General features: G+C 56.5%; 1 protein-coding gene across 2 annotated transcripts in view; it reads right to left on the minus strand.

Moving 5' to 3' along the window:
• The window catches only part of SPTBN2 (spectrin beta, non-erythrocytic 2), a 36,358-nt gene continuing 22,380 nt past the window's right edge, over nucleotides 1–13,978 (minus strand). For both annotated transcript variants that reach the window (XM_036258854.1, XM_036258853.1), the window contains 23 exons: nucleotides 13,594–13,731; nucleotides 12,506–13,262; nucleotides 11,901–12,103; nucleotides 11,176–11,266; nucleotides 10,798–10,944; nucleotides 8,930–9,193; nucleotides 8,081–8,305; nucleotides 7,698–7,787; nucleotides 7,105–7,365; nucleotides 6,885–7,015; nucleotides 6,454–6,658; nucleotides 5,611–5,985; nucleotides 4,466–4,710; nucleotides 4,243–4,381; nucleotides 3,893–3,977; nucleotides 3,421–3,617; nucleotides 2,945–3,087; nucleotides 2,780–2,855; nucleotides 2,650–2,700; nucleotides 2,227–2,444; nucleotides 1,748–1,921; nucleotides 1,168–1,210; nucleotides 1–845 (listed from right to left, as the gene is read on the minus strand). In XM_036258854.1, the coding sequence (XP_036114747.1) occupies nucleotides 612–845; nucleotides 1,168–1,210; nucleotides 1,748–1,921; nucleotides 2,227–2,444; nucleotides 2,650–2,700; nucleotides 2,780–2,855; nucleotides 2,945–3,087; nucleotides 3,421–3,617; nucleotides 3,893–3,977; nucleotides 4,243–4,381; nucleotides 4,466–4,710; nucleotides 5,611–5,985; nucleotides 6,454–6,658; nucleotides 6,885–7,015; nucleotides 7,105–7,365; nucleotides 7,698–7,787; nucleotides 8,081–8,305; nucleotides 8,930–9,193; nucleotides 10,798–10,944; nucleotides 11,176–11,266; nucleotides 11,901–12,103; nucleotides 12,506–13,262; nucleotides 13,594–13,731 (4,492 nt within the window). In that variant the 3' untranslated portion in view covers nucleotides 1–611. The remainder of the gene's footprint in view (nucleotides 846–1,167; nucleotides 1,211–1,747; nucleotides 1,922–2,226; nucleotides 2,445–2,649; nucleotides 2,701–2,779; nucleotides 2,856–2,944; nucleotides 3,088–3,420; nucleotides 3,618–3,892; nucleotides 3,978–4,242; nucleotides 4,382–4,465; nucleotides 4,711–5,610; nucleotides 5,986–6,453; nucleotides 6,659–6,884; nucleotides 7,016–7,104; nucleotides 7,366–7,697; nucleotides 7,788–8,080; nucleotides 8,306–8,929; nucleotides 9,194–10,797; nucleotides 10,945–11,175; nucleotides 11,267–11,900; nucleotides 12,104–12,505; nucleotides 13,263–13,593; nucleotides 13,732–13,978) is intronic.

Raw genomic sequence — 13,978 nt, forward strand, 5'->3', positions numbered from 1 at the left:
TGTTTAATCACCTCCTTGGCCAGACTCAATCAAGGCCGTGGTTGCCCCTGAACAACTCACACCTGGAAGCCATTGAGAGTCTCTGGAGATGGAGTGGCCACTTGAGTCAGAGGATGAGGAAGGATGGGAAGGGGGAGCTTCAGTGTCTCTGACTCCATCATCTGGCCATCTTGCCCCCAGGTCCTGCTTCAGCTCTTAGAGGTTCCTGGCTGGTCCCAGGGGCAAGGCACCAGACGGCGTGCCCTAGCTGTGGTGGGAGAACGACCCTGAGGCAGGGGCAGCCATTCTCCACGTGGCCTGTATCGAGGGTGTGGCACTGTCCGCACTGTGGTGGGGATAGAGGCATAAGGCTGGGGGAAGAGGGAGGTGGAGGGCGGAGTAGAATTGGGGTTGCCTGGGTCCCACCACCAGTCTGGAATTAAATAGCAGAAGAGAAGGGTTGCCCTTGGGGACACAGACTTGTCCCCAGAGACAGTTCCTGGTGATGGGCTGACCTTGGCAACGGACCCTAGCAGCAGGCAGTTGTCCTGACAAGAGGGTGGTCCCTGTTGACAGTCCCTGGCAGTTTCCTGAACAGAGGGAGGGAGCTGGCCTGGGAGTTTTGCCCCCAACTACTTATTCTTCTTGAAAAAGCTGAAGCGCTTTTCTCGCTCTCGTTCTCTGCCGTCCTTGCTGCGAAATACCACAGGCCCCTCAGCCCCGACCGGTGATACTGGGGGCATGGTCATGGCCCGGGTCATGCCCCGGGTGGCAATGGGCACTGCTGGCTCTTCAGGCTCTCCGGAGGCAGAGGACGCAGTGGCAATGGCTGCATTCACCACCCGCAGCCACGAGCTCATCTCTGCCTACAGGGAACATGGAAAGACAACTGGTCAGCTTCAATGTGCTGAGGCAGCCGGCCTTGGACAGCAGGGAAATGTCAGAGGAGGAGGCCGGAAACGATTTGATTATCTCATCTCATTGGAGAAGAAGACCCCCTGAGAGAGTGAACATGTTTTGGTTTGGCCTTCACAAACACCCAGGTGGCACACAGTGGGCTGTCTAATTACAAAGAATGAGACACTAAAGGAAAAAGAGCAAAGAGGGAAGAAAGGAGAATCTACAATTGGAGGGTTCTCAGAATGGCAATGAAGAGAGAGGGGCGTGGGAGGGGAGGGGACAGCTCACCTCATCCTTCGCTTGGAATAAATATTCTTTTCCATCCTGTAAGCTGTTGGGAGAGAGAGAAACCTCAGGGCAGAGCTGAGAATCTGGACTGGCCCGATCAGTGCGAGGAGAGCTCAGCTGTCACCCAGAGACCAGGCTGGAGAATGTGCCTGCGGGGGCCCTCAGAGCCAGATCAGACACCTTCTGCACACTCTTCAGAGTCCCGGGACTGTGTGAAAGCAAATGCTTCCTGATTGGCTACCAGGGACCAGGATGAGCTCACGTCCATCCCAGGCCGTGCCTCTGGCTCTGGCTGCTTGCTGGCAGGCAGGGGAATGCCAACACCCTGCCCTCAGCTATCCTGTCCAGGATAACTTTTCAGCTTGACGTCATCAGCCATCAGGCCTGAGTCTTGGAACACCTGCTCCCCTTAGTGTGGAATACAATCAGACCCCCCCCTCCCCGGCCTCTCCCTCTACATCTCTGTCCCCAAACACCTGGCCCTGGAACTCTGTCCCCCCTGGACCTAGCTCATGGCTACCCTTCACCTTGTATTGCTCTGACTCCCCCTCCCATCCCGAGGGCCCAGTTCTGTTCCTACCCCAGCTTGAAGACATGTTTGCGCTTCCGATAATCGGAGGCGACACTGCCTTGGGCCCTGGCCAGGCTGACAGGCACTTCTCCGTGGTATGGCACTCCTGTGCTGGCTGCCTTCGCATCCTTGTAAAAGCCAAGACTCCCACGCCGCAGGACGCAGTAGACATTCTGCCATGACCTGGGAGGGACATGATGCAGGTGACAAGGCGAGACAGGCTGACTGACTAGCTTTTGTGGGGCTGGTAACCCTGGAAGAGCATGGGTGTCCTAGGACTTCCAGTGCCTCTCCCATTCTTAGGCCCGTCATCTTTCCACCCTCCTGGCCTTCACCTGAGGCCGCACTCTGCTCCCGAGCCTCCCATGTCCTAGAGGACACTCCTGCAGGGCACGCCTGCCCCTCCATTTGGGAAGAGGCTCAGGGCAAGCCTCTTCAGAGGACAGTGACTGACGAGGCCACAGGCACTGCGGGGCCAGACCCGGTACCTGTTAGCAGCCTTCTTGCCAAAGGCTTCCATCTCCTGTTTGCGACACAGCATCCCTTCCATCTGTTCTTGCGCAGAGAGCTCCGGGCCTCGGGACAAGGTGGCAACCCGGGCTGACTCAGATGATCTGCTCTGGGGCATGGCGGGAAGGGCCGAGCCCTGTGTCCGGGCCTGCCTCTCTCCCTGTGGCCCATTGGTCTCGTCCCCTGTGCCAGACTCCTGTAGGGAAAACAGTGTCTGTGTCAAAGGATGAAAGAGCAGATACATAGCCTGGATGTCAGAAGCTTGAAGTCCAAGAGCTGGGCTTTCCGCTCCGTTTCCTTTGAGCCTCTGCCCTCTCCTGTCCTCAGTATCCCCACCACCCAGCTCATCCCCCTCTTCGTCCTTCTAGATAGCAACACCCACACCTCCAGGAGGAACTCACAGGCCCTTCTGGGAAGCTGCCCTGCTCAAGTCTCTGTTGTTCCAACAGGGGCTACAAGGACAAGAAGCCATAAGAGTATGTGCAGAGGGTGGCTACGTTCTGATGGGGCTCACAGGGCAGCGGGGCTCACCTGTGGGGACCCTCTGTCTGTGCAGACTCCGTTAATGCTGGCTGGCTGTGTGGATGCTGGTAGCCGGGGATGGGTTCTGCAGTGGCAGGAGGTGACACAGAATGATGTAAGGCCTTGGGTTGCTAAGGTTTAGCCTCATCCTCCTCCCCGTGTCCCAGCTCTCACCTGTCCCAGGAAGTGTCAGGAGCTGTCTGGCCGTCTACCAGGACCCCTTCAGGCAGACTGGCTGTGGGCTCTGGGGCAGGGGGCTGTTTCCTCCGTTCCTCCTCCTCCCTCTTTCTTTTCCGTTCCTTCTCCTGCTCCTCCAACTGTCAACAAATTCTGAGGTCAGAACACAGAAGGTCTCATTTAAGAGGACCGGAGAGTTGGGGAAAGATGAAATGTCTCAGCTCTGGTCTAACGAAACAGAAAGAAACGATGATTCCAGTAGAAGGTAGGGATTAGAAGCACTGGGAGAGATGGTGTCTCTTAGTGTCACCCGGGGGAACTGATGACTCCCAAGGTGTGTGGTGACATCTGGGAGATGCTGGTGCAGTGGGAGGAGAGGAACTGTCTACGTGCAGCAGGAGAGAGCACAAGGCTTGGGGCAGCGGGCCGGGGCCGGGACGGGGCATCCCTGGGGGCCGTCCTGTGGCCCTCACCGCGGTGAGCTTCTCCAGCGCATTGAACCGCTCCTCCCAGGCCACTGCTGACTTCTGGAAGGCCTCGTGCCGCTTGATGAGACTCTCGACTTCATCGACCGTGCAGCCCAGCTCAGCACTTCGCACCAGTGGCTCTTGGCTGCAGAGCCAGGCCTCCGCCATACCTGCATCTCTCCCAAACACGAGCACCTCCAAAACTGCAGGGTTGGGGGGGTCACAGGAAGATGGCGGGTCAGAGTGGGCACTGGCAGAGCACTGTAGCCATGGCGCTTCCAGAACAGGGACACAGAGAAAGCTACTGCCCCAAAGCAGGAACACAGGGCAGAGCCAGGTAGTGCCAAGGGTGGGCGCCTTGGATACCATGCCCAGGATTCCTGGTCTTACTCTGCAGTCTATAGGGTACAAAACCTCCGGCCCCTCCTCGCAGGGTCTGGTGCCCTCAGCCAGTTTCCTGGTCCCCAGAGTGGCTCACCAAGCTGGAGCCAGTCCATCTTCTCTTGCCACTTGTCTGCTGTCTCCTGGCGCCGTGCCTGCAGCTGAGACAGCTTCTCTGAGATCTGGGGGGCAGAGATGCGAGTTAGCACCCAGTTGGGTTTTTCAGGCTCCCTGGGTGACTCACGCAGGGGAACTAGTGAGTTCTGACTTCAAGAGGTAGACAGTTCTGTGGGGGAGATGGAATGGGAAATCCCTGAACAGCACTGAGGGAAGAGAGAATGAAAAGTTTCTGTAAAGAAAGGATAAGACGCAGAAAGACTCAGGGGAGAAGACAGCATTAAGGCCTCTGCCATAAGGATGACCCGGCTGTGCCCAGGCCTCGCCCACCTCCTCAGCTGCATAGTGGCTCCTGGCGAGAAGCCCCTGCCCCATGTCGATGCAAGAGGAGAAGCGGTCGGCCCTGGCCTCTATCTCTGCTTTGATGCCCTGGTGGTTCTTGATAACCAGGTCTGCAGAGGACACATCCCTGGGGGTACAGAGACCACATCACAATCCTGCTGCCCACAACCCTATCCCAACCCATGTAGGCCGTGGGCACTGTGGGCCTCACCGGGGCCGCTCCTGGGCATCCATCTGCAGGTTCACCCCGTCCATCCACAGCATCAACTCCCGGACAGCCATGAAGAAGCGGAACTTGTCCGTGGTGTCCAGCAGCAGCTGGCGGCGGGCAGCAGAGCTTCCTTGAAGCTGGGTCCAGGCTTCAGCCACAGCCTGCATGTGGCGGCCAATCTCCTCGGCCTTGTCTCCAGCATAGGCCTTCTGGAGCCGGTGGCCATCGTCCTGCACCTGCTGGACCTGCAGGGCCCCAGTCAGAGTCAAGCAGAGCTGGAGACTCTGAGGAGCTGCAGTCTCCCCTTGTCCTGGCCTCTGCTTGCCCACCACCCGCCCATTTTACCAGCCAGAGAAGCCGAGGGTGGGGGCTTGGAAAGATGACAGCTGGTGCCCAGAGTAAACCTTGTCCTACTCTGCCCTGTTGGGTCCCATCTGGGAGACTGGGCTTAGCCTGGGGAGCAGCCCTTTAAAAGGACAACTAGTGCCCGCCGCTGTGGCTCAGGGTGAGTGTCGACCCGTGCACCAAGAGGTCACTGGCTCGATTCTCAGTCAGGGCACATGCCCGGGTAAGGGGCGTGCAGGCGGCAGCCGATTAATGTTTCTCTCTCACATCGATGTTTCTATCTTTCTCTCCCTTCCTCTTTCTCTAGAAAATAAAATCAATAATAATAATTTAAAAAAACATTAAAAAAGGGGCTACTAGCCAGTTGGGCTTTCAGAGGCCTGTCCAGGATGTGAGAGACTTCAAATATCACTAGATGAGATTTTCAGCCTGAAAAAGGACTTGGGTGGGGATTGACTGGGTTTAAATGGTTGCAGGAAGGATCTGTCCTTGATTTGTGTGGGTCTAGAGCTCTAGCGTGGGTGGGACCGATAGACAGATTTTAGTACAATATGAGGAATATTCTAGCCTTTGGAACCATGTGACAATGTCATAGGTCCTCAAGAAGGCTCATCCTTAAAGTTGTGAATATGGTGGCGAGATGTCCCCTGGCCAGAGATGTTTACCTGCAGCAATTATACCTCATTCCTAAGTGGCCTTTCAGAGGATGCCAACCCCCAGCGTTTCTGATGGACCTCCCCCAACCTGTTCCCACGAAGTCTCCTCCAAGCCACCCCTGACCTCACATGCTTGAGTCAGACCTGGGCGCTGAGGGCCTGGATGTCATGCTCAAAGGCACAGTGCCGGCGCTGCAGGGCCTCGGCCGCGTTGAGGTCTCGTCCGGTCCCGTCTGGAAGCTGCTGCTGCTTGTGCTGCACCCGTGTCAGGGCCTGGCGGGCCCCGTGCAGGAAGCGCTGCAGCTCGTGCGCAGCTGCCAGCACCTGACCCCGCGTGTCCAGCAGCTCGAGTAGGTCAGCCCAGGCCTCGTTGAGGCTGTCCTTCCACTCGGCCACAGTGGCCCGGGCCGCATGGCCCCCAGCGATGAGCCCGTTGGCCAATGTGTTGGCGCTGTCCACACGCTCCTGGCCGATGGTGCTTGTGTCCCGGGAGAACTCTCGGAATTTGTCCCGGAGCATCTGGCGGAGGGAACAGTGGCATGAACAACTCTGACACTGGTCCCTGCCTAATGGGGGGCAAGTCCTCTCACTCCAAACTGAGAACCCACTTCTCTCCCCTGGGCAACATGGGTCAAAATAGGTTTCTCCAGCTGGGCTGGGTCCATGAGCAGATGCAATTGGTTTCCAGTGACCCTGGATTTGACTAACTCCCTGGCCCCCAGCAAAGGCTATGGGGGATGACCCTATACTGTCAAATTCTGTTGCAAAAGAGTGATTGGTAGTTTCCTTTTTGCCCAAGTCTATGCACAACCCCATGTCCTCCTTTCTGCACAATTCTTCAACTTAAACACCTCCAAACCTGGTCTGCAGCCCACCCCTTGGTGCTCTGCACAGGATGAGGACCCCATCTCCCAGTGGGTCCTCTACTCTTCCGGAGCTAATCCGCAGCTGGTGCTCTCCCCACACTCGCTGTCCCGCGGCACTCACCGTCACGTGCTCATAGTCCTGGCCCAGCTCGTGGGAGGCTGCCACCACCTCACGCTCCTGGATCCACTGCTCCAGGTCATCCAGCTCACGGCGCAGCTGGCACAGCTTCAGGTGCTCCTGCAGGCGCTCCCGCCGCTCTCCAGCCAGCTCCTTCAGGCTGGCGTACAGCTTGTCCACCTGGGCTTGGCGGATCGATATCCGCGTGCTATGGGAGACGGGGCAGCGCAGGACTTAGGATATACTGCTTGGATCCCCAGCCTGTTCCACAGAGTGCTGTCCCTCTTAGCCATCCAACTGCCTGCCAAGCCCCTGCTCCTCCACCTGTCTAGATGGTTCTGTATGCGCATCGTATGGAAGGCTCCGCAATCCTTACACGTTCTTGGCTCCCCTCTCCCCCAAGAGCTGGGCCCTCTTGCTGCCTCTGTGCTCACCTCTCTGGGTGGTCGTGATCAATCATGTCTTGGCTGCTGGCTGCCAGCTGGTGGATGGTCTGGGCGTAGTCGGCCAGGGCTTGCTCCAGTACCTGATGCTGCTTCACCTCTGCCTGGGCGCTCAGCTCATCCTGGGGAATGGGACAGTGGGCATCAGGGAGTAGGGGTCACAGGGAGGAAAGAAGCAGGTACACAGCCTAGACTCTGTCCTGGCTCTCACCTTGGCTTTCTCCTGACCCATCATGTGTAACTCCTGCTCGCCCATCCAGGCCTCAGCCTCTGCAGCGTCGCGGTAGAACTGCTGGGCTCGCAGGGCCTCCTCGAGTCGCTTCCCTCGAAGCTCCAGCTCATGGCTCAGGCGTTTCCACATTTCCTGTAGCTCAGCCAGCTCCGGGCCTGCTGCAGCTGCACCCAGGGCACGCTGCCGCTCCGTCAGGTCCGCAATCCGCGGCTCGTGGCCCTGTATCTCCTTCTGTAGCGTCTGTCCCCAGTAGCAGAAGAGGAAGCGTTGAAGGGCTTGCTAAGGGACCCTGTACACCTACTCAACATCAACCCCCTCACACTCTTGCTTCTCTTCTTGAATCCTCTTCACTTCTCCCTTCTGGCCCAAGGATGTGATGTTAAAGCTCCTTCAATCCCCATGACCTTCACTGAGGGAACCCGCCCTCCTGCAGCGAGGAAAAGCCAACCTCTGAAGTCTAGGATCAGAGCATCGAGTGGGAGCCAGAGAAACCCCAGGTCCTAAGGAAAGGCAATCTTCCACGTCCAAGGGGGCTTTGAGACCTTTCCTTTTGCCTTTGGCCCCTGCCTCACCTGGTTTTTCTTCATGAGGAGCTGGACACTGGGCAGGTCCTTGCCATGTTCCCTGGAGCTTGCCATGGGTAGACGTTCTGTCACCCACAACTGAATGAGAATGGGGGGTGGTCAGTGGAGGTCCAGAGGGCAAAGGAGGAGCTGGGGGTTGGATGACGGGGATAGCTGGGGGGGGGGGTGTTCCAGGGCTCTTGGTGTGTGTGTAGGAAATGGCCATCTCTGGTTCTAGGGTAAAGGGACCTACAGGGCCTCCCCAAGTGTCCCTAGAGGACTGGTTTTCAATGCCAAAGGGAAGGGAAACACTGCTGGCATCTCCCTAGTACAAGGCAGGGAGCAGCCTGCCATGGGGACCACTCTACCCAGTGCCCGACCCTGGTACTCACGATCTCGTCCTCCACGTCCCGGTGGAACTGGTGCTGCTCGCGAGAGGCCTGAAGGCGCTGGCAGCGCTCCCTCATGGGTTGGCACAGGGCCCTGAACTTCTCCTCCACAGCCCTCGAGGTTCTCTCCACCTCCCCTGCACCCTGGTCTTCCTGGGCCAGAGCTTTTGCCTGGGCCTGGATCGCCTCCACCTCCTTCTCCCGCACAGCCATCTCCCGTTCCAGCATCTGCCAACCCGCAAGAGAAGATGTCATCACCGCGCTTCCGCCATCAAACTCAGAGGGGCACTAGTCAGTGTCAAGCCAATCATGACTTCTTACCCGGGGCTCACCCCAGGCAGAATATCTCCTCCTGGCCTACATCAGTGGGTCTCACGCTTTAATATACGTAAGAGTCCAGGGAAGGGGGATGTGATAACTGTGCCAGTTAGCAATTTATTGCCTCTTAGTCCCAAATCCACCTCAGTTTCAAATCCATCTTTCCCTGTGTTGAGAAATTAGAACTAGATTCCGCAAACATTTCTTCTTGGCCAGCTGGTGCAATGCTAGGCCCTGTCAGTAGGGGGCGATGGAGGAACACCACAATGTACAGGAGACCCAGTGGTTATCACCCTCCAGCAAGTTTCACTGGCATCCCAGTGACAACTTCCTGCTGGCCAGCTTTGACCTGCCAGCTTCAGACCTGCTCTGGCCCGTGATACCCCAGCAATTTCTCATGCCATCAGCGGGCCTCTGCCCTCTCCAGTGAGGTCTGAAACTCAGCTCTGGAGTGGTCTGAGAATGGCCTTCCCAATCTCAAGAGCTCCTCCTGTCTTCTGCTGTTCACCATCCCCGTGAAAGGCCCCCGGGCACCTGCTGCTTCTTGAGCAGAATGTTGACACTGGTGAGGTCCTTGCCATAGTCATCGGAGTGCAGCTGGGCCTGCAGGCTCAGCAACCAGCTCTCCAGGGCAGAGCAGCTCTGGGCAAACAGCTCTGCCCGGTTGGCATCAAAGAGGCTGCGGGCCTTGGCCTGGGTGGTGGTCTCCAGCTCGTCCCAGCGCTTGTGCAGGTCCTCCAGCTTCTCTGACACCAGGGCTCTCAGCTCGGGCTTCGCGAGGCTCAGCTCCCGCCCTTCCTGGGTGGTGAGACAAGGAAGTGTGTGTGTCAGAATTAGACACCACTGCACTTTACAGGCCAGGATCTAAAGGCGGTAGAGACCCAAGTGTGAGCAATAATTCCAAGTTTTTATGTTTTCTCCTTAATATGCTCTTCTTGGAGGTTTGAATCCCCTCTGAACTTCCCTACCTCACCACTGATCGAACCCTACTCCCCCTTCAAGGTCCAACTCAAATCTCATTTCAACTAAGAAGCCACTGAGATCTTCCTATTTTGAGTTCCTTAGTGCTTGTGGTGTCTAGTGTTCTATCACATGTGGTGTGTTATTTGCGATCACTTCATGTTTCTCAGCTCCTCACGCCTCACCTGACTCCCAAGTTCTACTCATCCTTCATGTCCACCATGAAGGCTCCTGCTTCTAGGATTCCCACACCTCGTCTCTCAGCATCCGGGCTTTGTCGCTCTCTCTTGCTGCACTCCTGACATTCTGTTTTGGATTTAACTTATCTACCTGTGCATAGGTCTCACATCCCAGCTATAGTGTCGTTCCTCGAGGGTGGAGCCCACAGTGCAATCACCTGCCCCTTGGTGCCGAATTCAAGGCTTTGCATATAGTAGCCAGGTAAACATTTGCTGAACAAATGGAAACACTGAATATAAACTGGTCACCTCTTCTTCCCAACCAGTATGCCCCTGAGGGAAGGAACGTGTCTTTTTATATTTCTTGTAGCACCTAGCAGAGTGCTGAACACATATAATGTTGTCCAACAACACTTGCTGAGTAGAAATAATGTTTTACCTGTGCTCAGTTCTTGAGGAAGAGCTGGGTGGGAGACTAAATACCAGGAATATCAAGACTCAAAAGCAAAGGATGGTAAACTCTGGCCTGTGGGCCAAATCAGGCCCACCACCTGATTTTTTAAAATCCTCACCCAAGGATATATTTTTTCATTTATTTTCAGCCAGAGTGGGGGCAGGGGGAGGAGAGAGAGAGAGAAATATCGATGTGAGAGAGATACATCGACTGGTTGCCTCCTGCATGACCCAACCAGGGCCGAGGACAAACTGCAACTGAGGTACGTGCCCTTAGCAGGAACTGAACCTGGGCCTCTCTGGACCGCGGGCCGATGCTCTAACTGCTGAGCCAAACCGGCTAGGACCCACCACTTATTTTTATAAATAAAGTTTTACTGGCACACAGCTACACTTGTTCGTTTATGTCTGCTTTTCACTATGATGACAGAGCTGAGCAATCGCAGCAGAAACTGTATGACTCACAAAGCCTGAAGTATTTGCCATCTGGCCCTTTACAAAGGAAGTATATTGACCCCTGCTGAGAGGGCCACCCTGCTCTGGACCCAGGAGTAGTTGTATTGACCCCAAACTGCAGTTGGGCTCCTTACTAACTCGTATTTCTCAAAGTTCTGGAGTCACTGTCCCATAGACCTAGAATGTGTTCCTTGGGTTATAAGTTTCCACCTTGGAAGTTTGGCACAGGAGGTCCCATGACCTCTAACCCTGAAAAAGCCACCTGGAAGCTTGGATCCCCCTGCACTGTGGCTGGGACCCTGCCCAGGGGAGGCCCCAAGGTTGTCTTCTTGCTGCTCTTGTCATACCACTCACCTTGTCCACCTTGTCCAGCCAGTCCTTATTGGCGGCCAGCTCAGCCATGAACGCCTGGTGCTTCTGCCACTTTGTGTGCAGGTTGCGGGCCTCGTCGTAGGACACGTCCTGGGCCGTCAGCATCTTCTCATCAATCCAGAGTTTCAGCTGGGCCACGCAGAGTGGGGATGGAAAGAGGCCAAGTACATTTCAGAGGGTGGGAAGAGTGAGGCGTAAAGTGGGGGAAGGTGAGCCCGGAGAAGTGGGGGATGTGGGGAGAAGCCAGGGTTCACGTGCTCTGGGGACACTGCAGTGGACTCGTTCTAGGCTCAGAGAGCAGGGCGTTGGAAAGGGATGGTTATGGCATGTCAGAGGGGACGAGGGGGAACTGAGCCTCACTTCATGACAATCTTGTAAGAAATGCTGCTGCTCTCGGTTGTCCCGAAGACGTCCCAAAAGCTGTTGCACTGCTTCTTGATTCTTCCTGTGTCTGTAATGACAGCCCCTTGTGAAACTCTTGAACTTGCTGCGAAACGGTTATGACCCTCTAACTAACCTAGAAGCCTCAGTCCTTCCTATGGGGACAGTGCCTTCCAAGTGCACCAGGAAACAGCCCAGGAATCCCACGTCCAGTGCCCAGCCACCCTGGCAGACTTCATTTTGCCCCCGTGTGAGGGAGGCAGAACTCCCCAGCCCATGGCTTGGTCCCTCTCTGACCGCTGGGCTCTTCCTCCTCCACTTTTAGTGAGCCCTCCACCCCCAGCCCCACCTGCCAGTCTGACTGCCACGTTCTCCATCTTTTTTTTTTTTTTTTTTTTTTTTTTTTTAATCCTCACCCGAGGACATTTTTTTTTTGTTCAGATAGAGTGGGAGAGAGAGAGAGAGGAAGAGAGAGAGAGAGAAACATCGACATGAAAGGGACACATCGAGTGGCTGCCACCCGCACGACCAACCAGGGCCGGGGACAAACTGCAACCGAGGTACGTGCCCTCAGCGGGAACCAAACCCGGGTCTCTCTGTACCACAGGCCGAAGCTCCAACCGCTGAGCCAAACCGGCCAGGGCTACCCTGTTTTCATTTATTTCCCTCTCGGGCCCTTCATTGGCCCGCTGTCCTCATCATACCGCCTCTCAATGGAGTCTGCCTTCTCTCGGATCTTCTCGGCATGGATGTTGCCCTCAGACACCAGCTGGCGCCCGGCCTCCAGGAGCCCGCGGATCCGCTCCCCATTGGCGTCCATGGTGCTCATGAAGTCTTCCAGTTTTTTGATGGTGGCATCAGCAGCCTGAAGTGTCCCCGGCATCTCCGTGTGAGACAAAACGTATTCCTGTGTGGGAGGGGAGGGAGCGAGCTCACTTCTCAAATGGAGGGCGGACAGGGCACACCATCAGCTCTGAAGATCAGGCGAAATGGTGCCTGATTATGTCGAGTCTCAGTTATAGGGAGCTGGGCTGGAGAACCTTGAACAGTTCAAATCCTACTCCACCCTATTTTTATCTATTGATTCAATTTCTTTATTAATTATGTGACAAGCCAGTTTATGTCAGTTTTGGTAAGTGATATGCACATCGTTTTTTCCCACTCCCGTATTCTTCTAACACATTCTTCCTGCCCATCCTGTCCTCAACTACTCCACCTGCTGCCGCACCCCTCTCCACCCACTGCTCTCCTCCACAGTGCCCCTGGCCCCTACTTCTCTCTTCTTCCTGACTGTGCCCTGGGCTCTCACCTGGCTGCTGAGCACGCCCTCGGCCTGGCGAGCATCCCGCAGGAACCCCTGGAAGCCATGGGCCTGGGCCAGGCGGCCCTGCCGGCTCTCCCACATGCGGCCCAGCTCCTCCCAGCCGGTTCCCAGGGCTTCGAGTCGCTGCCGTAGGAAGAGGCACTGGGGATCGGCCTGGTCCCGGGTCACCTCCTCACCCAAGGCCCGCAGCCGGCTGTACTCGCTCTGAGCCCGCTCCACCTCTCCCCGCAGGGCTGCGTGCTGGGCCAGGAGGGCCTCTGCCTCAGGCAGGGTGGCTGGCCCTTCTTCAGAGGCCACAGCGGTCTGTGTGCGGCCTAGCCAAGCCTGGAAGTCATCTAAGCTGCGCAGGAAGTCCTGCAGCCGCCGCGCCTCACCCAGCGACTCCTCTCGACGTCGCATGGTGGCCCTGAGGTCCTCCCAGCCAGCTTGCACCTCTCCAAGCCGGGCATTGATGGCAGCAGCTTGGGCAGGGTGGCCAGCAGCCAGGGCATTTGCTTCTCGAGTCAGTTCACCCACCCGGGCGGCGATGGCCTCCAGGTCCCGCTCGGTGCCGGCCAGCTTACGCTGCAGGGCCAGCACCCCAGCCAGGTCATTGCCCAGGCCCTGGGTGGACTCGATGACCTTGGTCTTTTCTCGCATCCAGGCCTGGGTCTCTGTGCACTCTAGATGGTAGTTCTGAATGCTCAGGGCTGACGTCAGAGCTGCCTTCTTGCCATCTGCCAGGGACCGGAACTGCTGCCACCTGAGAGTAGAGGGAGGGTCTGATGTCTGGACCCTCCCTGCCCTGTCCAGGTACATCTGGGAGCTTCTTCCCTGCCCCTCTCTCCCTTGGTATATTCTACCACCGCTCCATCCTCTGGTTTCCATCTTGATTGCTCCCTGTCCAGGCCCCATCCTCTTCACATGACTTTGACCCCCGTTCATCTTTTCCATTACTCCCCTACCCCCAACATCTTCTAGACCATCTTCCCACCGCATTTTTTCACCTCCATTCCATGCCCTACAAAACTCTCTTCCAGCTGCTATCCCCATCTGCTGCGTCCTGTCTCAGTCCCCTGGTCCTGTCTCCCCACCTGTGGTTGAGCTGCTTCTGGGTGTTGACAATGCTGTCCTTGCCCGCGGGATTGGCCTTCAGCAACTGCTCCGCAATGTCATTCACGGCAGTAATTCGTGCTGCGAGGGCATTCATTTCCGGCTCCAGGGTCTCGAACCTGAGGGGGTGGCAGGGCTGGGTATGATCGGTGGGAGGTGGTGATGTACCAGCCAACCTCCCTAGACACCCATGGGAACTCCTCTCCATCAACATGAGCTTGTTTGTAAAAGCCTCTGCACCTGTTACCTACAAGGCTCATAGCATCTGTGGGTCAAGGGGGAGCTCCCAAACTCCCCCAAAACAAGTAGAAAACTATCATCTCTAGAGTTGCTCAAAAAGATGTGAAAGTTAAAGGTCAGAAACAG

This window comes from Molossus molossus, unplaced genomic scaffold (assembly GCF_014108415.1).
Source record: "Molossus molossus isolate mMolMol1 unplaced genomic scaffold, mMolMol1.p scaffold_m16_p_13, whole genome shotgun sequence".
Classification (NCBI taxonomy): domain Eukaryota; kingdom Metazoa; phylum Chordata; class Mammalia; order Chiroptera; family Molossidae; genus Molossus; species Molossus molossus.